The sequence below is a fragment of the Podarcis liolepis genome (assembly GCF_965112155.1).
Source record: "Podarcis liolepis genome assembly, chromosome: 12".
Lineage (NCBI taxonomy): Eukaryota > Metazoa > Chordata > Lepidosauria > Squamata > Lacertidae > Podarcis > Podarcis liolepis.
The window spans coordinates 26,625,198-26,647,769 of NC_139563.1; the positions used below are offsets into that span (position 1 = coordinate 26,625,198).

At 40.2% G+C, this 22,572-nt stretch overlaps 2 protein-coding genes across 3 annotated transcripts in view; both read left to right on the plus strand.

Moving 5' to 3' along the window:
- Nucleotides 1-11,265, plus strand: part of CFAP69 (cilia and flagella associated protein 69) — a 57,081-nt gene extending 45,816 nt beyond the window's left edge. The window contains exons 25-33 of the mRNA XM_083469108.1: nucleotides 376-569; nucleotides 655-746; nucleotides 1,606-1,750; nucleotides 3,312-3,385; nucleotides 3,936-3,988; nucleotides 6,445-6,552; nucleotides 8,141-8,218; nucleotides 9,812-9,935; nucleotides 10,848-11,265. Of these exons, the coding sequence (XP_083325234.1) occupies nucleotides 376-569; nucleotides 655-746; nucleotides 1,606-1,750; nucleotides 3,312-3,385; nucleotides 3,936-3,988; nucleotides 6,445-6,552; nucleotides 8,141-8,218; nucleotides 9,812-9,935; nucleotides 10,848-11,050 (1,071 nt within the window). The 3' untranslated portion in view covers nucleotides 11,051-11,265. The remainder of the gene's footprint in view (nucleotides 1-375; nucleotides 570-654; nucleotides 747-1,605; nucleotides 1,751-3,311; nucleotides 3,386-3,935; nucleotides 3,989-6,444; nucleotides 6,553-8,140; nucleotides 8,219-9,811; nucleotides 9,936-10,847) is intronic.
- Nucleotides 11,266-12,735: 1,470 nt separating this feature from the next.
- CLDN12 (claudin 12) lies at nucleotides 12,736-21,340 on the plus strand. 2 transcript variants are annotated; one of them, XR_014517627.1, is made up of 4 exons: nucleotides 12,736-12,909; nucleotides 15,851-15,917; nucleotides 17,200-18,016; nucleotides 20,323-21,340. XR_014517627.1 is itself a non-coding variant. In XM_083467616.1 (3 exons), the coding sequence occupies exon 3, from the start codon at nucleotides 17,221-17,223 to the stop codon at nucleotides 17,956-17,958; it is 738 nt and encodes a 245-aa protein (XP_083323742.1). In that variant the 5' UTR covers nucleotides 12,736-12,909; nucleotides 15,851-15,917; nucleotides 17,200-17,220; the 3' UTR covers nucleotides 17,959-21,340. The 2 variants fall into 2 exon arrangements, 1 of the variants encoding a protein (XP_083323742.1); XM_083467616.1 differs by having other exon boundaries at nucleotides 17,200-21,340.
- Nucleotides 21,341-22,572: the final 1,232 nt, after the last annotated feature.

A 22,572-nucleotide genomic window follows, 5' to 3' on the forward strand; every position in this document is an offset into this window, starting at 1 on the left:
TCCCACCAGAGCGGTACCTATTTATCTACGTTCACTTTTTGGCGTGCTTTCAAACTGCTAGGTTGGCAGGAGCTGGGACCGAGCAACGGGAGCTCACCCCGTCGCAGGGATTCGAACTGCTGACCTTCTGATTGGCAAGCCCAAGAGGCTCAGTGGTTTAGACCACAGTGCCACCTGTGTCCCTGCACCTGCTGTACTTGTTCTTATATAACCTCATGGTTGTCATTTATCACTATGGGGAAAGTAAAGTACTGCATTTTGGTCTCATTCATAGTAGCCTCACAGGGGGTTGCATCCCCTACTTTTCATAACGATTAACAAATTGCTAGTAAATATGAAATGGCAGTGTTTTAATACTTTCTTTCTTTTTTGCAGTATGGCAGGTTTATGGATGACCTTAGGATCTACGTGAAAGGAGGAACTGGCGGAATGGGTCATCCTCGATTAGGTGGGGAAGGTGGGAAAGGCGGTGATGTCTGGTTGGTAGCTCAAAAGAAAATGACATTGAAGAGACTTAAAGATCGATTTCCAAGCAAACGGTTTGTAGCAGGAGCAGGAGCCAACAGTAGGTGAGTATGTTTCATTGATTGAGAATTTGTGTGGTCCAGTTTACAGCAATCTTGTAATATATATATATATTTTGCTCTCCACAAGTCTTGCTACGCTGAAAGGTACTAAGGGAAAAGATTGTGAAGTGAAAGTGCCTCAAGGAATATCTGTCACAAGGGATGATGGGAAAGTGATTGGTAAGGATGTTTTGGTTCTTCACTTTTTGTTACTGTAAAGGATCAGAAAACATATCAACTGTGCATATGGCAAGGATTTAGTACAATAAGCCCTCACACGGGAAAGTTCTCACATTATTTTCAACATTATAGGTGAGATTCTTTTACATGAACCTCCCCTCCAACACACCCAAAATATATTGAAGACTGTACCTCAGATGTATTATTTTTCTGAGAGAACAAATCATGGCTTACATTACAGTCCTAACCTTGTCTACTTGGAAGAAAATATCATTGAATTCAAATTGGTTTACTCCCAGGTAGTTGGGAATAAGCTGCAGTTGAGTTTAATTGGACTTACTTCTGAAGAGACATGGTTAGGGTTGCACTGTTAGTTGCTGTTTACTTTCTACTGAGTCTGTGCAACAGCACAAACCTATAATTTGGCTCGCACTTCAATAAACTGGCATGTGCAGGTGTTAAAGGCATAGATGTACTGGCAGACATCCAGGAACAGTTAATTGATCATTCTCAGAAGCAGCTTAGTAGATTTTGATTAAGGTAGTATACTTGCCCTGATTTATGTGTGTTCACTTACAGAACTCTGTATTTTTTTGGAAGTAAAAAGTGAAGGTAGCGTAGCCATGTTGATGATAAAAAAGTCCATAGCTGGGCGAGGCATTTTTCAGGACTCGCCACAAATTTCTCAAAAACATTTGCCACATTTTGTGACCATTTAACCTGGAGGTAGGCTCCACTGTGTCCAGTGGTGCTTTGTCTCAGATGAGTGCTAAAATGTAAATGGCAAGCTGAAAGAAATGTCTGTCATTGGGAACAAATAGAACATTTTCAAAAAACGCTTCTGTATCTTTATTTTTAGGTGAACTTGACAGAGCAGAAGACAGATTGTTGGTGGCACGAGGAGGTCTTGGTGGATGCATGGCGACAAATTTCTTGCCCTCCAGAGGTCAAAGGCTCATGATTCACCTTGATCTCAAACTTATAGCAGATGTTGGCTTAGTTGGGTAAGTCTTTGATCCTGAAAATTGCACTCTGGAGTCATGCTCGTGTTTATATATTGAAGTGAATGCCCTTGTACTAGAAATATCCATGTCTGTACTACATCCACATTAAGACATATTTAAGTTTAGGGAATGTTATTCATACAGTCAGTTATCCTGCCTCCAGATTATCCTATTGTTACTTTATTGTCATAAGGCATCAGTGCTATTTTTCTAGGGGGGGAAAGTACCAGAACTCACCATGAACACTGCCCCCATTCTCTTAGAATAGCAATGGCATCCACCAGAGAGGTGCCGGAACTGAGTTCCTGTGAGTTCCCCCTAGGGGGAAAAAGCCCTGCAATGCTTGATGTAACTACAGTTGCAGCTCTTGCCTCACTTCTTTCTGGTTTAATGTATGAAGTTGAACTTCTATGCAGGCTTTGCCCAACAGCAAATGGAAGCTTTATAAGGAACTGGTGGGTGTTCAAAACAGTGTCACATAAATACTATTGCCTTTGTGATATATCAGTATACCTCTCCCACCCACCACTTAATTCTACTTCAAATTTCAGGGTGGTTTGTTCCTCCCCCACTTTGTTCTAGATGAGGTAAGGAAAGAATAATTTCTAGGGAGTCATGGAAACACCTTTGGTTTATTTCACTCAGTTGTTGAGTGAGTCTCTGAAAGCTTGTTCTTTTGATCTCAGTCTGAGTTTGGTTTTTTTAATATTTCAGTATGTACATAAGTGCTTTATCATTAGATCACAGACATGGAAAAAGATTTGAGGAACATTAGGCTGAGATACACTGAAAGTTACACAGCATCCCTGTATACATTTCAAAGAGAGTACAGCTACTTCTGATCTAATAAAATCATTCCTGAAGAAGTATGATAACTTTTGAAATGGCTCTTGAGGTACTGACATTACTCCAATAGTACCTTGAAAGAGCACCCTCCCCCTGTCTCATTGGTCCAACGTAAGGTATTCTATTACTGGTTTTTGTTTTCTGGTTATAATCATTAAAAATGTGATAGCGGAGCAATTGTTCTTTCACAAATGCATATTTGCAAAATGGTGCTTAAAAGCTTAAACAGTTGCATAATGTGGATTGTACTTCTTTTGAAACTTACTTAAAAATAAAAAGGAACCAGATTTTTGGAAGGTGGGGAGAGAATAGCAACACAGTTTTTTCTTGCTCCCCCCCCCATAACAATCCTGTTAACTCAGTCTTCCCTGTAATATAAGGTGGTTTCTTTCCATTGTGAATATACAGCATATAGTTCTGTTAGGAACTTATAGGAACATTGGCTAAATGCATATTTGGGGCACACTTTGATTAACTTTAAGGGGAGAAATTAGCATTTAAAGGCAGCTTTTGTGTTTGGTGCTTTTTCTAGTATGTATGGAATCTATTCCACCCTCAGAGTAGCCCACTTCTAAGACGTTTCCTCTTCATTTTAAACAAAATTCACTTGAGTAAAATGCATTTTAAAACTTGAAAGTGGTTTTAGTCTTCTGTCAACTACATATTGATATGAACACTAAATAGAATTTTTTTCATCCCCCCCACTCCAACCCAGATTTCCAAATGCAGGAAAATCCTCTTTGCTAACCAAGATTTCTCATGCTACACCTCAAATAGCAGATTATGCCTGTAAGTAATTAATTTTCCATGTATTAGTGTTTGCACCCTGATCTTGAATGCAGTGCTTGCAACAGAAACACTTTGACTCTAGGAGCCATCTTCCCCCTGTCTCTGACAACAGTCTCTTGCAATGCCCTGGGGACAGGTGTGTGTGTGTGTGTGTGTGTGAGAGAGAGAGAGAGAGAGAGAGAGAGAGAGAGAGAGAGATCTTGAGTATGGGCAGAGGCTGTCTGTAGATGAACTACCCCTCCTGAATGAGACCAAGTTTTCAGAGTATAATTGCAGAGAGCTATGATACCGTCCCTCAAGTGTTTCCCAGTATTTAATAAGAATTTCTCTGCATTCAGTTTTCTATGTATCTTCTGATGTGAGCAACTTTCAGTGTTTGGGAAGGACTTCTGCTATCACTGCCTGTCTAGCATTCAAGAGGTTGCTTCTGAGAAAGCAAGAGTGTTCCATCTTTTGACTGAGAGTAAACAAGTGTTTTGGGCATACAAGCCAGGGGTAAAACTCCGAAATACATCACAAAACAGGGCTCACTTTTCTTTACTTTCCGCAGTTACAACGATAAAACCTGAGCTTGGAACAGTCAAGTATGCTGATTTTAAACAGGTTGGTTTCCAAAAGTAAGATCTGCATTAAAGGTGTGGTTGTGGAGAAACTGTATTTTGGTTACGTTATGAGACCCCAATTTTCTTAACTTACACCAATACTTCAAGGAGAGCAGGCTGTTGACTTGTTTTCTAAGAAACGGTGGTAGCCTGAGATAGGTCTGGCATCTGTGCTCCTTCAGTTTCCATATATTTCCTTCAGATGGCTGTATCTGTCTTAAGCAATATCTGTATCCAGGTAAACAACCCTTTTGAGCCACGTTTACCTAATTTTTAGGACAGTGAGAGAGGCTGGACACCAAGTGTGACCCATTAGACCACTCTCTGCTTTACAATACTAAACACTGTAACATGATGCATTACCTAAAATAACGCTCCATGCGGCATTATTTATTGCTGTTCAGCAGCTGAGAGTGATCTACTGTAGAGTGCTAAACATAGGCCTGTTAAAATAGTTTTGAAAATTGCCTGTGTTCAGAAAGATTATTTTTTCCAAATATGAGGTCCATTATCCATGCTACTAAGTTTTGATGAAGAATTGAGGACCATGTTCATTCATGAATCTTCCAAACTTTTGATTGCACACAACCAAATTTTGACTTTGATGTGTAGAACTCTAGCTGGCACATGAGAGCAATCAAAGACATAAGATGAAAGCATTTTATCAAGAGGTGTTTGATGACATCAGTGCAACAACGGAGTTCACAGATGCAAAATGAGTAAAAGTGCTTTTTCTCCTTCCTGGAACCAGGGCTTGTCTGGTGATGCTTTAATCTTTCTCTAAATAAAGTGTATTACATGGATAAGAAACATAGCATTACTGCTAAAGATTATATTTGCCCCCTGCACTTTAAAAGACCTTCAAAATAACATTAAGCATCTGTACAAGACTCTTAAAAATTGCTTGGAGGTTTGTTTATTTTTTTTACAATCAAGCAGTGTATAAATTTTTTGAAACGAATATATAAACAAGCATTGTAGTTTGTGGTTGTCCTTTTTTACCATAGCAGGCATAAAATTAGAATTGATGGGAAACAATTTTGATCCTTATCCCCCACCACCCAAAATGTAATATATGTTAAGTTTTGAGTCTTGCAAATTAGTTGATAATTGCTTGGTTTGATTCTTCAAAGTGTGGGAAACTCTTCAGTTCTCAGAATACAGTATGCGAAAATATTCCCTTGACTTCTAGATAGCTTAGAAGATCAAGCCTGGTGTTTTCTTTTGTAAGGTTACCAGATGTCCCTGTTTCGCAGGGACAGGCCCCGGATTTGCAAATCAGTCCACACACAGAATCCAATGAAGTTGAAAAGTGTTCCTGGATTCATTGGAAAAAAATCCGGTAACCTTATTAAGCACCCAAATGAGCATTCTGTGTTTATACAAGTAACGGTTCAAGTCCGAAGCATAGTTTGGAGGGTTACTAATGAATTGCATGCTTGCATGTTCTCTCTTCTCCTGTATGGGTCTTCCCTCTCCCTATTTAACCATAACGAAAATAGGATGTGTTGTCTCAATTGGTAAACTACACAGTAGTGGCCTGTGCAGAGCCATCCCCCAGTTCTGATATCACTGCAACTTACCTGGATGGGACTTGTGGGTGGCGTTGGAGGCAGAGCTGCAGTGAAGTCAGGGTTACCACCCCCTGCCCTGTTCCAGCCCTTTCCAGGTAAGCTGTAGAGATTGCGGGGTCAGGATGATGCCTGTGCACAAGACATCGGCTACTGCTGAAACTATGGCTAGAGTTTTCCATCACAACCAGAATCAGAAAATATGTGTGGAAGTGGCAAACTGTGGGTGGCGCTAAACAGGAGAAGGAAAAGCTACACACAAGAAGAGAGAGGGAGCATGCAAGCCATGCGACATTCACAGCCTTCCAAAACATACCTTTCAGTGTGCGAGGAGAAGCTTACTTTTAAATCAGATAATTCTAATGGAAACTTAGTGTTAAGGTTGGAGAAAACATTTTCAAAGAGGAAAATTTTGATCCTGCAGCAAGAATACAAAACTCACTTGCTGTGGTCACGTTAGTCTGTTTTTTTCTGGGTGGGGCCAAGAATTAATTGACTTGCAATTACTAGTTCCTGCAAAACTGTGGGTCATTCCCAATCTTACATTTATGTGACTGGTTAGAACTTGTATCCTGCTCATGACTGCAATACTTCATTTTGTCCCATCCCCCCCCCCCAAAAAAGGCTAGTTGAAGACTTATGAAGGGGGGAGTTCTGCTCCATAATGTAGCTTGGGACTAGATATATGAGGGAGTCTTCATGTAGTTTTTTCAATGGTTTAGCCAGATAACATGGCACTTTCAGTCTCTTCTAGTAGTTAAGGCTTCTTGCCTAATTCAAGCCATTGGTCTCTAATGGAGATGCTGTAACCATTTTTTTTAAAATCGATGCGACCCAAATGATGATGGGATCTTTTGTGAAAGTCTAATCTTTCTTTCCCTCCTAGATCACAGTTGCTGATCTTCCAGGACTGATTGAAGGTGCACATGCAAATAAAGGAAGAGGACACAAGTTTCTGAAGCATGTGGAAAGAACCAAACAGCTCCTCTTTGTTGTAAGGACATGCTGTAGCTTAGCTTTTTATTTGACATCTTTAAAGTCTGCTTTTAATTTAGGCTTTGTTTTGCCGAAGAAGTAACCTGGAGGTGCCTGTTGATTACATCATCCTATAGCTTTGCTAATATTGTAAATGAAAATTCGACATGTAAGATGGATAGCTGCATAGCTCAGTTGGTTAGTGTGCGGTGCTGACATCACCAGGGTTGCAGGTTCAGTTCCCGTAAGGGACAGCTGCATAGTCCTGCATTGCAGGGGGTCGGACTAGATGATCCTCAGGGTCCCTTCCAACTCTATGATTCTGTGAGAATATCTATGAGCAACCCATTTTGATGAAGAACCGCCAGGTGCAACTGTTGGGAACCAGTTCAGATTGGTCATGATGATATATTTCCACTGAAATATATTGCTAGCCAATGTGACCTGACCTTCACCAGGTCTTCAGATGACTCGGAAAGAGCAAGAAATTGTAGGAAGCTTTGTTATACCAAGTCTGAGCAGGGTTCCACATGAGTCTTCCCCCGCCTTACCTGGAGATGCTGGGAATTGACCTGGGGACCTTTTTCATGCAAATCATGTGCTTTACTACTGTGGTATATTCCTTCCCCTTTGTAGTAAATTTATCACATAGCTGATATTTGGGGTGTGGTTGGGGAAACCTCAGGCCTGTGAGTAGTTTGGGGGGGGGGGGGACACACACACCAGTCCATGACCTTTCGATCACATGATGATCAGGTGTTGGACTGGAATGCCTTTCCAGTTTGGGACTTTTTGAATTTGGCACCCTCTTCTGTTGCCTTGCCTAGCAACAGAAAAAGCTACCAAATTTGGAAAGTGCCAAATTCAACCTGCAAAGGAACAAAGGGAGACTCCCAATGCTTCCTTTGCAGTTGTGGCAAGTAAATTTTAGCAACATCAGGAAAGTGGTTCAGATTTAGATCCCCGCCCCTGATCTTAAATAAGCCAAAAGCAACATCAGGCTCGCTTTGGAGTGCATGTATAGCGACAGTAATTTATGTTGGCATCTGTCTGTCTCAACAGACAGTGGAGTGTACCTGTGGGGGATGAAGTCAAACCTCTGTGTTAGCAGCACTGAAGCAACCTCCCTGGGACAGTGTGTATGGAGGTCCTTGGGTGTCCAGATGATAAGACCCCACCTCTCTCAGCCTTGCTGGTGTGGTCCAAAGGAAAACAGAGCAATATGTTTGGCACCATCTTGACTGCGGGAGTTGCTAGAAGGAAGCATACAAGATACCACCTAAATGTCTTAGGGACTCCACTCCTGATTTGTGTAGGGCTTATTCCTTAGCCTTTTCTTCTCCCAAAGATATCCCACGAGGCAGCGGAGGAGAGACAGTAAAAGAACACATAAAACTAAGCAAACAGATTGTTTCTGTGAATTGGAAACTGTTCAGATATAGCAGAGAGAATGCTATTTTGGGGGGGAAATGTTTTGTGTGTAACAGCCACCTCACTGCCATCACTCCCATGCTGCCTGTCATCTTCATGGTCTCTTGGAAAGTGAAGGATAATCATGTGAGAAAGCATTTGATTGATTTTTTAAAAATATATGTCGATTTTTTTAGGTTGATGTAGCTGGGTTTCAGCTTTCTCCTACAAGCCCATTCAGAACAGCCTTTGAAACTGTAATACTACTTGCAAAGGTAAGTTTACTGATTCTTTTATATACAGGCAAGATTTGTGCATATTGCGGCACACATGTTCTGACATGAGAGACCTGATTAAGATTTGATTTGAAATGTTTACTTGAATGGCACACCTATTAAAGCTACAAACTTGATAACTGTATCCAAGATGTTTGAGATTTGGAAGTTTCCAAATACTTCTAGGTGTTTGGCACTTTGTTTTTCACTAACTCCATTTTCATCTGTATGGTGGAAATTTCTCCGGTTCAAAAGGCAGTGAGAAGCCAAGCAGTTTAGTCTTCAAGATTGCTTCCTGTTATCAAATAGAAAACACGTAGCTAACAAAATTTGTGATGCAGATTAACAGTTGTGAATTCCAATTGTACTGTCTCTTAGGAATTTATACCTGAGAAGCTCATGTGCTCCCAAGTTTACACTGTCACATTGATATTGGCTTCATGCGCTTATTCCACATGAGAATATTCACCGGACAGCTATGGTTTGATTTATTATATTTCTATGCTGCTTTTCATTCAAAGGAATCCCAAAGCGGCTTAGAAACAACATATAATAACGTGATAGAACTTAATAAAACATCACAAATACAACGTAAATAATACAGAATAATTAACAAATAATTGGTGAAATAATTACAACCTATAAAGCTCCGTTAACAACTTAAAAAAAAGCTAAACATCTAAATCAAAGCAAGTTATATGATCAATAATTCACTGCAGCATTTATAATCTACAAAACAATATTAACAACATCAACAAAATAGCAGTCAAAAATAAACTAAGCACTGTTAAGTTCATACACACACTCCACACACCCATGACTCATAATTTTTTTACTCTATTCAGCTCATTAAAACTACGTGTACACATAATGCCCATGGCAACAACTCCCTTCTGAAGGTTCCTCAGTGGCTCCCGCCTTGTGGAACACCCTCCCATTAGATGTCAAAGAGATAAACAATTATCTGATGTTTAGAAGACATTTAGAAGACAGGCAGCCCTGTTTAGGGAAGGTTTTAATGACTGGTGTTTTAATGTATTTTTAAACTTTGTTGGAAGCCACCCAGAGTGGCTGGGGAAACCCAGCCAGATGGGCGGGATATAAATAAACAACAGCAATTATTGTTGTTCTTCCTTGGGCTGGAGGTAGGGCAGCACAGATGAAACCAGCTACCCCCTGATGGCAAGCAGAGTCTTTCTCTTCTCACAGTTCTTCCTCTGGAAATAGCTCCATTATGAAGGCATCTAAGACTGGAGCATGGGGCAAGACAGGAGGGAGAAGCCAGTCATGTGATGCAGTCACATCTTTTATTTAAATTGTGGTTGTGTATTATTATTGTGTACACATGGTAGACAGTAGTAATCAGTAATGTGTGAAAGGTTAAACGTACCTTCATGCTCCCCTTGATTTTGCCTCTGGGCCTGCTCACCCCTGTCATGTGGTCTTGAGAGGTTGTTTAAAAGGGAATGTGGCCCTCCCTGCTCTGCTTTGCATATGTATTGTGTAGTAATTAAGAGTTAAATGAAAAGGCTTGTATAAAGCCAAATACTTTCAACGACAATATTTTACAAATGGAAACGACTTATGTCGCAGGAGCTGGAACTATATAAAGAAGAACTTCGAACTAAATCTGCACTTCTGGCTGTTAATAAAATGGATTTGCCCAATGCACAAGAAAAATTGAATGAGTTTATGGAACAACTGCGGAGTCCTCAAGGTGAGATACTTACTGTACAGCTCCTTTTTTAAGATAACATATTCATATATCTTTGATATGTAGCAAGTAGTGAGTTTTCATTACTGCAAAAGAAGAAACATTTTTCAGTATATTGATTGTATTTTAAAGTAAAATATAACCAAACTATGTTGTCTTTCATACTAGCCTAAAACTGTAACGATGCTAAAATGCTAGTGTCATAGAATTGTAGAGTTGAAAGGAACTGTGAGAGTCAATCTAGTCCGGCCCCTGCAATGAAGGAATATTTCACCCAACGTGGGGCTCGAACCCATAACCCTGAGGTTAAGAGACTCGTGCTCTACTAACTGGGCTATCCAGCAGATAAGAGCCTTAGAAGAAGAATGGAATGCAAGCCAGTCATCTATTCTGTCAGTAAATGCAGTTAGGAAGTCTTCTGGGCCAACAGCCACATCTATTGTCCTCTCCTAACATCTTGGCAGTCCAAAAACCCATTACAGTGGTGCCTCGCAAGACGAAAAGAATCCGTTCTGTGATTCTCTTCATCTAGCGGTTTTTTCGTCTTGCGAAGCAAGCCCATTGACGGATTAGCGGCTTTTAGCGGCTTATCGGCTGATCGGATCAGCTGATAAGCGGCTTAGCGGCTTAGAAAAAGGGGGGGAGGGAAAAAACCCCGCAGGAACTCGCAAGACATTGTCGTCTTGCAAAGCAAGCCCATAGGAAATTCGTCTTTCTAGCGAGTTTTCCATTTTGCAAGGCATTCGTCTTGCAGGGCACCACTGTACCCTGACTTCCTTGGAATGGAATATCTTCAAACAACTCTGCTACTGCTATTACATCAAGCATCTATTTAACTGAAATCCACCCATAGCAAATTTTATACTGGCTTTATACTGTGTGTAGTAACTCTAATTATATATATATATATTTCAGATTATATGCACACTCTTCCAAAAAATATGATTCCAGAAGTCACTGTCAACTTCAAAGAGATCATCCCTGTATCTGCACACTCTGGTGAAGGAATTGAAGAACTGATCATGTGCTTAAGAAAAGTACTAGATGAAGAATCTGAGAAGAAGATTGAAGATCATCAGAACCAGCAGCTTCGTGCACTGAGGAGCTCAGAAATATAGCAATTTCTGAACACGCACAAACTATTATATAATATTAATATTAATAGACCTCTTTCAGGTCAACCATTTCAAAAAGAAAAGAGAGTATGTTATTTTCCAGTTTCTGTAAAATACAGAAAAGTGTATCATATTTTACGTCTTCAAGTTGCACAACCCTCTTAAGCTGTAGAATATATTTCAAAAGATGTAAATAAACATGTAATTTTATATAAAGATAATAAGGTATTATTTTTGTTATCGTTTACTAGAGATTTCAAGAGTGGCATCCTTCAATCAGTGCAGGAGAAGAACGTATAAAACTACGTGTGTTCGCTTTCCTGAAATATTTTGGGCAGAAATATTTAAAATCACCAAGACTGTAAAGTGATTTATCAGTAGCAGTGCTAAGTTGAAGCATGGCAATGACATAGTCTCTATCCTGGATGCACCAAAGATGAACAGAGGAAAAGGGAAGAGATAAAAGAGTTAGACAACAGTGGCAAAAATTGGGTCTGGAAATTAACATAGTGGCTGGCAAAGATTGCCTTTTAGTGGAACAGACATGTAAATGGTGAATGTTTGTCACTTCTACAGCCATAGATAATCGAAGATAAACAAAACTCAAATTTTGCTCTACGGAATTATACATTCTTGATCAGAATAAATTATGTCTGCCTAAATTAGACTGAACTCCTCACCTCTTTTGAGCAGGGACACTAAAAATGGTTGATTAGAGATGGCTGCAACTGAACTGGAAAGGAAGCAAAGGCCACTAATTCTTCCCACATATCAGATCAGCTTTGGGATGGCTTCCTAATATGGTCCTGAATAATCTACTGCAATGATGCCCAAGGAATAAATATCACTGGTCCTGGTTTCCCTCCTGCTTCCTTTCACAGTTCCTCACCTAATATTGCTACTGCCAACCTTCACATTAAAAATAAACATCACAGGAAAATGAGGCTTTTAAAGCAACAATGATGAAACCATGTTTGGAATGCTGTGGTGAATAATATATATATGAAAGCTAGCAGCTGGGTTCCAAAGGATTACATCAGAAATCCTTTGGAACCCTACTTGTGTGGGTGTAAGATTGTACTTGTGTGGGTGTAAGATTGTACTTGTGTGGGTGTAAGATTGTACTGTAGGGTGGGAATTATTATTAGTAGTAGTAATAACAAATTTATTACTTATACTGGGTTGCCCCAGCCACTCTGGGTGGCTTCTAACATATCCCCTCCTCTCTCCCCACCCCTGTCAAGTTGTATCAGAAACAGCTTGGGAGGGGGATTCTGACGGGAATCCCCTTGAACGTGCTTAGCTGGTGAGGTCAGACTCACAGGTGGATAGTGATAGCCAGGTCTTAAAAGCTGCCTTCTCAAAATGCTGTAGCTGAGACTTTTTAAGAAAGCACAGTTTTGAGATCAGGCATCCATTATTATGCTTTAGGGGAAAGTTGGACACGTAATTCTTAAAAAGAGAGGCAGAGAATATATACATAGCGCAGCAGCCGGCTTATTCAAAAGGGTAAGAGAAAACTGGTAACCAAGAAGCCTCTGAAGAGATGCTGTGTCCTATTCCAGCATCAGTTCCTTTCCAGTAACGCGCGGTGGAGCTGGAGAAAACTTGAAATACAATCAGAAAGAGGAAGCAACCGGAACAATAGAGTAGGAAGAGTGATCCCTGGGAATTGTAGTCTTTAGAGAGGAAGGTGAAACGAAGAGCATTGCAGTCGGAGACTACAATCCCAGAAGCCTTTGGGCACACCTGGAAAAGGCAGCCGCTTCCTGAAAAGCCGAGACTGGGAATCCTTAGCGTCAACAAGAGGGGGAAGAGAAATTGGATGCTTGAAAATTAAGTCCCTCGAGCGTGGGAAGGGGGTGAGTACGGGGGAGATAATCTCTCCTTCTGCATTTATTTATATGTGAGCCATTGCTCCTTCCAGAGAGGCTGGATTTCATTAGGATCATACGTCACTACGGACCGATAAGGTGTAATTTCCATTGAAATAGATGGGATTTACTTCGGCGTAGACGTATTTTAACAGCACAGTCCTATGCATATCTGCTCAGAAGGAAGTCTCAGTGAGTTCAATGGGGCTTACTCCCAGATAAGTATTAGAATACACCCTAAAGATCGATGGCATGAACATATAAGCACCTGGCGTGAAATATTGCCTTTAAAAACAAATGAATGAATTGGTCCTTCTCTGATACTCTGGTTTGGGGTGAACACTCGAACATGGGGCGATCAATAGGAAATTCCGGGCAGCGCAAAGGAAGTGGTTCTTCAAACAACCCATAATTATTTTGTGGGATCTGCTTGACACGGCGATGGCTTCTATCTCAGATTGTTTTAAAAGGGGATCAGAAATATTCATGGAAGAAAAAATTACCAGTGGCTGCTATTCATGATGGCTATATGCAGCCTTCAGGTTTTTGAGCCAGTACGCCTCACCAGTTGCTGGGAATCACAAAAGGGGAGAGTTCTCTTGTCCTGCTTGTGTGATTCATGTGTTTGATCGCTGTGGACACTCAATTGAACAGACCTTTGTTCTGATCCAGGTCTTCTTACGTTCTTCTCTTTGTGTTTGTATTTCAAATGGTTTGATACTTATTATGCCCTGAGTCACAGTTTAGCCCACACACTGGGGCTTGCTTGTGAATTGTTCCATCTCTTTAGTCATCATTAGTAACGCAAGCAAAGTGACTGTCTTTTTATAGTTTCTGTGCAGTATTTTTGAAGGTTTCAAAATGGTGATTACAATCGGCTTCTCACCTTCCTTGAGTGCGATAACCCATAATTGAAGGTAAAACAGTTCAGATGCTGGCCGCAGTAAAACCAGTATAAACATCACGTTATGTTCAAATACACTTATCACAAGTGCTGACCCAGTTATTAGCACATAAATGAATCAATGCACATCATATGTGGTTCCCTCTACATTCTCAAATTGATCTTGCATCCTTCTAATTATGAACTATGGTGATTAAACCCAAGCTCAGCTTGTAAAGCCTTCCCCAGCTTTGAAGGGATGAAAAAACTTAACCTGTTGAATTTCTTCTTGTGAAACTGTTAGAGATGCATGATCCTTGCCAGATAAAGATTGGCAACTGTACTATGTTTTTATAAGTTGATATTAAGCACTGGCTTTTCATATTTAAGGTTAGATCTTACATGTAGAGGGTAGCAGGTTGTACCATATGCACAATTAAGTGCATGTCTGCAGTGCATATATACAACACTCCACGCAGCCAGGAATGCTGAAGAAATATGGTTTCTGATCACCTGGAGTGTTGCCTACATGTGTATGAGAAGCACAACATAGATGTGAATTTGAGCACCTCGGGTGAAGTCTGCAGCCTCCCTTTGTACATAAATGACTTGCACATGCAGAAGATCCGAGCCAGGCTTGTATCTCATAAAAAAGTATTACTCATCTGTACAACACTTTTGGGTGCAGAGTGTTCTGCAATACTATCATGTGCCCTTAGGATAGGTATTGAGGAGCAAAGGTAGAAAAATAGCAAAACTTTTCTCTTTTGACGACTCATAGGAAGAAATGTAACACTGTCTTAATTTGGGGAGAGTTGAGTATGAAGATGTGTTGATGGAACTCCTTCTTACAGGCTTAGCACTTTGGGAGGTCAACTATTACTGAATATTCCCCTATGAAAAAAACTGGTATTGTTCAATAAGGGGAGCTTTGGATCTTGGAAAGCTGGCTCCACCCAAGTTAACGCTGAAGAATTCATCTTGGCCCCTGTTCCTTCTGTCCAATCTCTATAGCAGTGATTCACTCCTACACATAGCTGTCAAGCGTCCCCAGCACCATGTCCCGCTGCTGTCCCTTAATGGTGGATGTCCCTTAAATTTCCCGGGTTTCAAAGGAAGCAGCTCCTCTCCCTCCCTCCCTGCCGACCAGGGAGGAGGGAGGCTCCAACTGTGTTGCTTGGCTGCCCGCCCCACCCCCCTCCGGCCTCCTCTCACTAGCCTCGGCCCCCGGGAACCCCTCCCCGCCGGGACTGGTGGGAGCCTCGGGCCCTTCCGCCACCATCTCCCTCGCGGCTGCCGAAGTGAGCGTCTCTACCTGGGGCCTCCCCCCTGCCTGTCACCGCTGCTCCCACTAGGCCGTACTGCGGCTGTGCTGCCAAAGGACCCAAATGAGATGGGCAGCCTGGCATGGTCTATGAATTGATGAGGAGCCTTGAGAGGAGAGCGAGGGCAACCATAGAGAAAGCAGTTCAGAAAGAGGAGGAGGTGGAGGCGCGGGCAGGTGTTCCAAGGGCTACAAGGGAAGGACTGCAAGCCCTTCTCCCATAGATTTGTAGTGGTAGACTAGCATAGATGGTCTGATCTGTGGGTTTACTTCGGGCACTATTTCCCCCCCCCTTCCTCCCGCCCCACCTGATGGAATTGAGAGCTGCAGATGGAGCACGAGAGAAAAGATACAGAACTGCAGCAGCATCTTCGTAGCTTGGACATCGTTTTGCGCAAAAAGTGGTTGCTGCTTGTAGTTATTTAACTACAGTGTTTCATCGGCTGGTGTCTTGAGCAGCAACCTCTGGAAATGAAGGGCTAAAAACCAGCGCTGCTCTCCAAAATTATCTGGTCCCTTTTAACTGGTTGACTAAAATCCCTTACAGTATTTTGGCTGCTGGTCCCTTATTTTCAAATCTGTAAGTTGACAGCTATGCTCCTACATGTTAATTGTGACGATAATGAAGGGTTTTGAAGTGCTTTATATAAGTGAAGACTAGTTTGTTATATCTGTTGTAGTCGTATTTTCTCCAGAATTAATTTGTTGTGTCCCCCCTCCAGATCTATTAGAATTGTTCTACTACTTGCAAGAGTTCTGCTGTTATTCTGGATTTGGTTAAATCTCTTGGTAAGTTTGTTCTTCTAAGCCTTTAGAACAGGGGTTCCCAAACTGGTCTGAGTTTATTTTTTAAAAAAAACATTTTTATTTGATTTTTCCAATACAAAATTTAAAAAATAAAAATCCAACTACATATCCATATACAGAGATTTCTCTGAATCTCAGGACTTCCCCCAACCCCTTCCCTGGATCCCTGATTTAAATATTTAAAACTGCATCTTCTTCCAAACTCTAACTTTTATATCAATCCATATTATCCATGGTAATTGTTACACTACAAGTGAAATCTGGTCTGAGTTTCAGTCATGTGGTCTGTGGCCGCCTATGGATTTCCGACTGAAGATGGGAGATGACATATCAATCCCTTTAAATATTTGTGGTGATTTTTATTTGTATTGCTTCTTTTACATTGTATGTATTGTATTTTTATTACAAGTTGAATTCTGTGGAATGCAATAAAATACAAAATATAAAAAAGAAGCAGATACAAATACAATTAAAAATCATACAGCATCTAGCACAATGGCTACACCAGGCAGAAAAATAATTGTCACCCACCAATACCCTCAGCAAATTTCAAATGGTCCATGAGCGAAAAATGTTTGGGAAACGCTGCTTTAGAAAGAGCTTCTCCCAACATGAAACTGAAGGCATATTAAGACATTAATCTCTGATTATACATGATAAGTGCTGGTGTCTGTAAAGACTTATTCTCAGCTTAGATCTTTATCAACTTAATTTGATCCTTATCAGTATGCAAAAGACTCAGTATTATGGTTGCAGGGTCCCTCCCCTCTTCACACACATTATTAAATAAGCATGAAACCTAGCTATAACCTAACTATAGCTGGATAGTTTGGTGAGAGGCCCAGGGAGTGACAAACAAGGTACACCGGATCTCCTTTGCTATACCAGCTACGCCTGCTGTTTTTTAATTACCCACAAGTAGCTTCTGATTCTGAAAAAAAGTATTATTTAATAAGAGTGGCCCATTGGAGCAGAGCCTCCTGCACAACCCAAGCGCCAATGTGCCTTCTTCAGAATTCAGTTTAATTTATATTTCAAGACTGTCAGTCATTTCTCCCTCATTATGATTAAAAAAAGGGGTCGATCAGAATATTTCTTTATTATTTCTTTATCTCATACAATTTATAGACTCAATTGATTATGATTTTTTTAAAAAAAAAACTATCACAGCGGTTTACAAACAGAGTAAAACAATAAAATTATCGTAAAAACAGCTCTTCAGATAATATATCTTGATGATTTAGTAAAGTTTTTTCCCCCCCAGGAGGCATTTTTGTTGGCTAAGATGGGTTGCCGTGATGTCCATGCTGCGACCGTCCTCGCCTTCCTTTCTGGTACAGCTGCCTTATCTGGACTTATTGCCGCCGCTCTGCTGCCTAACTGGAGACAGATGCGACTCTTCACCTATAACAAGAATGAGAAGAATGTCACCGTGTACACTGGGCTCTGGATTAAGTGTGTTCGCTTTGATGGCAGCAAAGACTGCGTCATCTACGACACTGAGTGGTACACAGCAGTTGACCAGCTGGATTTACGCGTCCTCCAGTTTGCTCTCCCCATCAGCATGTTAACCACTGTCTTGGCTCTGTTTCTCTGTTTGATTGGCATGTGTAATACCGCCTTCATAACCACAGTGCCCAACATCAAGCAGGCCAGATGTCTCATAAACAGTGCGGGCTGCCATCTTGTGGCCGGCCTCTTCTTTCTTCTTGCATGTGTCATTTGCCTGACGCCATCTATCTGGGTCATCTTTCATAACCAAGAACTGAACAAGAAATACGAACCGGTTTTTTCCTTTGACATCTCTGTGTTTATTGCCATTGCCAGTGCAGGAGGCTTACTGTTTACAGCCATCCTCTTATTCCTTTGGTATTGTGCATGCAAAACGCTTCCTTCCCCTTTCTGGCAGCCTCTGTATCCTCATGCGCCCAGTGTGCATAGTTACGCCTCCCAACCTTATTCTGCACGGTCACGCCACTCTGCTATTGAAATTGACATTCCGGTTGTTACACACGCTTCCTAAATGATAAGCTGGAGAAGCCAAGCACCTGCTCGTTCTCTCCTTCGCCAAGGCACTGCAGGTGAAGTGTTTCCCCCATTCCCTCGGAGACATCTAAAAATGTTTTACAAGGCTAGGTGGGAAAAAATTGCTATTGTAACTTGATAGCTTTTCCAATTTCTCTATCTAGGAATACTGCAGAGATAGGAATGTAGTTAGGTAAGTGAGCCATAATATTAGAATTCTACTTGTTTTGATATTGAAGCTGTTCACAAGTTTCTAGTTCTCATTAAAACTGGTGGCGTGTGAATTCATAGGTAAATTAAAGACTGGGACCTTTTTGCTTTTTATATTTTGAACTAGTTTCTTCCATGAATTGTACTACTGGGGAAAAACATGCCTGCTGGTGTTTATAACCCAGTGCTTGAAACTTTCATTTTTAAGTATTTATTGTCAGTCCAAATTTTTACCTAATTCAAAAATGCCTGGGCTGTAACAATGTTTACCGATAGCCATTTTGTTTTGTTTTTTGCTTATTTAGAAACATTTGTTTTGTTTAATTATTAAAAGAATCACCTTTAAATAAAAAGAAATATGTATATAAGCAGCATTATTCAATATAATAAAAACTGAAAGCAAAAAGTGAACATCAATAATATTTGTGACTTTCCAGAAATTTACACCTAATCTAAAACAACCAGATTTTAATAAGATCATTCAAAGATAGCCATTTTGTACTTTTTGAAAATGATAAACTTAGGGATGTTGATGATTCATTGTAAAAATTCCCCCATTGCAATAGCATAGCCTGCATTTGCTTTTAGGTTTAGGTGATATTTCTTAAATGCTACATCTTTCTCTGTTTAAACATAAGAGGTGACCAGAATCCATTTACAATTAAATTTTACGTAGTACAATACTGATAATTAAAATAGTCTTGGAATTATCTAAAGTTCACCAATACTAGAAATCTATATTAATAGGTCCCCTCTGCACTAGACATTTAAAGCAGGATCGGGGTCTCCTAACAACTCTCAGCACCCTTAACAAACTACAGTTCCCTTCAGGAGGAAGCCATGACTCTTTAAACTGGAGTGATACCTCTTTAAATGGGGCCATAGAATGCTATTATATTTTGATATATAGTTATATTGGGCTTTCTGGGTTATTTATTTATAACAAGGATTTTTGGATAACCAAAATTCCTGTTGCTGTAACTTTAAAAAAAATCAGAATTATTTTAAACACCTTATAAGTTCGAATGAAATATGCTGCACTGTATTCATTGTTTGCTTAGCAATGCCCTTTGAGCTTTAGACTGTGTTACTAAATTAGGGTTATTTTTATGGTTTGCTGTATTGAAAATGGGCCTCTGAATTAATAGTAACACTAGTGATTTCACAGTATTTTTATATAAATAATTCTGAAGATGAGATTATTGTTAGAGGCAGTGTTTGACGACTTTTTTTAGAGGACTTCTGGTGCTGTAGCTTTTCATGTAGGTCAGATTTCTACATCTCTGACCTTGGTCTTTTCCCCTATTCATTAGGAATCAGGTATTTGGCTTGTATTCAGGTAATTTTTTTCCCATTTGGTGGTATTTATGCCTTTTGAATAATGAAAAAAATACTAGCAGGTATCAGCTATCAAGGTTTATTTTAAGTATTCAGAAATATGGAGCATATAGTTTTGAAGTATTCCTTTTTTTAAAATCCACAAATGGTTCTGAACATACTCTGGAAACTAAGCCTTTACTCATTTGTTTTAGCTGAAGGAAAACCTGGTTTTCTTAGTTGGTTAGGGCTATATATTCTTAAATAGTTAGGCAAGTGTAAAAATATGATCAAATCAAAGCACTTATCAACATTCCATTTATAGAGAGAATTTTTCATCTTTCAAACTGGGTGCCTGCAAAAATTCTCTTTTTCTTTAAGCAGCAGAAGCTTAAGCTGAAGAAAACTCAGGATCTCGTTTTACAATTTGCATTCCTCTAAACCCAATTTCTGCGATGTGTTCCATACTGATGCTTACTGTGATTAAAATTTTAGGTAGATCAATCCCGAGTCACAGGAGAGTTTTTGTTTTGATTCAAAAATTCACTGAAACACGGCTACTTTGAAGTCTATGGGGATTAGGAACAGCAGCGTCCTATTGATTTGTTTACAGGTGAAAATTGAAAGCTTTGATAAATGCTTTGCAGTTGCACTATGTAAAAATTCACCACATGTGGTGAATTCAGTTTGCTTCAGACATTCACCACTCATGTGATTGATGAATTCCCAAAGTATGAGGCAGGCCTTAACTTTTATGTACAGTTGTTGACAGAGGTATAATATCAATGATGCTAGAAAATGAAATAATTGCATTCCCTTTTCCTTTCCTTTTCAGAGGTTATATATCCACTTGCTTGTTTTGTTGAAGATCCTGTGATTCTTTCATAGGCATTTTGAAATTTAAAAATGTGCTGTGCAGCTTTCTTTTTCTTCCCTTCCTTCTGATGTACCAGTTCTTGATTTAACATTGATTTGTGCCCAGTGATGTGCAAGTGGAAGGCAGCTTAAGAACCAAACCTCCTTCCACTCTTAAAAAGCCTCTCCAGATGATCAGCATGGGTTGTGCCACTCAGAACGGCAGTATGAAGGGCAAATTACCTAAAATCAGACACAAGAATCTTGCTCCAGTAGAGCTCCACTGAGTGCAAGATTTCTCTGTCTGATTTCATATGATTCCTGCTTTCTGCTTTCTGCTGCAGTTCTGTGAGATGCACCCAAAATCAACACCTTATGCTGTATATGAAGTTTCAGTCAGCAAAGGAAGGGTGGAAGCCTCCACTGTGCATGAATGATGCTGAGAGCTTCAAACAATAGTACCACATGGTTCAGTCATAATTCTATATGTGGTCCTTTTGTTTTAAAGCCATCTGCTACAGGAACTTAGCCTAGATGTTTGTATTTTCAAACTGGTAACTTTTTTTTTTTTTAGTTTCGTGTTGTGTGCTTGCCTTAACATTTTTTTTTTGACTGGTACTATTGGTGCTACGAGCCAAATGTATTAGCTGTTGTCCATTATCTTTTAAATACAAGGTTACCCAAAAATGCATACCTATTAAAAATTCTGATCCTGCTTCTGTATGCAAAAGCCAGTGGATTTTATTTTAATTGTAAGCTGTTTCTTGAACTTTGATCTTGTTTAGCTTGTACCAAGAGAAAAATGTGAATTTCAATATTTGTTACAGAAAACAGTTTTTCCATCTCTGTTCTTGTGTTCTGCATGAATATGTATCCATTTTTTCAGGGTTGCCAATATAGAATTCTCCTTTTGGCATTTAGTTATGCTTCATTATGGTTTACATATTTTTTTTTGTAAAAGAAAGTATGTATTTTTAATTAAAGATGGTATTGTGCAACTGTGGCTTATTTCTATAGCTAGTTTTGAATATTGATCAGTTCAGAGAGCATAAAAGCTCAGGGCTCTCTAGTACAATGGCTGCTTGATTGCTCTCTAAGCAAACTTCAGTAACTAACTGTAACCCTATACACATCTACTGGGAAGTAAGCCTAAATAAGATGAATGGGACACATCCAGTTAAATGAGTGTAGATTTGTACTACTAAGGAACATATTTGCAGTGAGGACAAACATTATAAATGAGGTGGCAGTATTCCGAACCCACATCTGCAGTCTTGAATAGAGATCCCGGGAACTGAAATGTGTGGTCAAACCAAATCCAGCATGTTTGCTGAGATGTCTCCTTCCATTACTATGAGGGTAAAAAAGGGTGGAAGTAGAAGGATGTGTCTATGGGGGAAAATGTTTGGTCTCAGATCTCTAAAGTACACATAAGAACTGGCACCTATGAACCAACAGGGCTAGCTCTGCACACAAAGCATGTCCTACTCATTGGTCACTGTTTAAATAATATACAGTAAGCCCGCAATTTACATGGGAGTTACATTCAGGGAATCGTGGCTAAAGCCAAAACCGTGTATAGACGAAACACATTGGGTGCAATTGTGGGTTGGATTGCCAAAGCCTCATCCCGCCCTGGACATCTACTTCCTTTCCACCCTTTATTATTTATGCCGAACGCTGAATGCGCACAAGTGCACGTTAAGTTGCAACTTGGAAGTAAGTCATACAGTGTTCAGTGGCCTTCAAGTATGCAAGGGATTTCAGCCTTCAAAAAAACTAATAACAACCTTCAATTTTATGAAATGCATGTGGCATTTCTTGTCAATGCTTCAAAGCAGACGAGGGCTCACTGGAAAGGAAAGTGGGGGTCCCATTACACGTTTGTACTATATACTGTAATGAGAGCAGGGATGGAGAAACTTTCTGAGTCCAAGGGCAATCTTCATGTGTAGACTGACTTCAGGGGCTACCTGCCGATGCAGGGCATGGCCAAGGCAAAAGTGGGTTGAGCAATGGATGTGATTCTTTGCTTTGTACTGTAAGCAATAGTCCAGCCCCACAGTGAGACAACGTGTGGTGTAATTGGTTAGAGCGCTGGATTATGGCCCGAGAGACCAGGCCAGGGTTCAAACCCCAACTCAGACATGATGGCTCACTAGGTAAGGGTGGGCCAGCCATTGTCTCAGCCTAATCTACCTCACAGGGTTGCTGCGAGAATAAAATTGGG

What these genes read in the sequence shown, in the direction of transcription:
- CLDN12 (XM_083467616.1), top strand. Translation starts at nt 17,221, where the DNA reads ATGGGTTGCCGTGATGTCCATGCTGCGACCGTCCTCGCCTTCCTTTCT.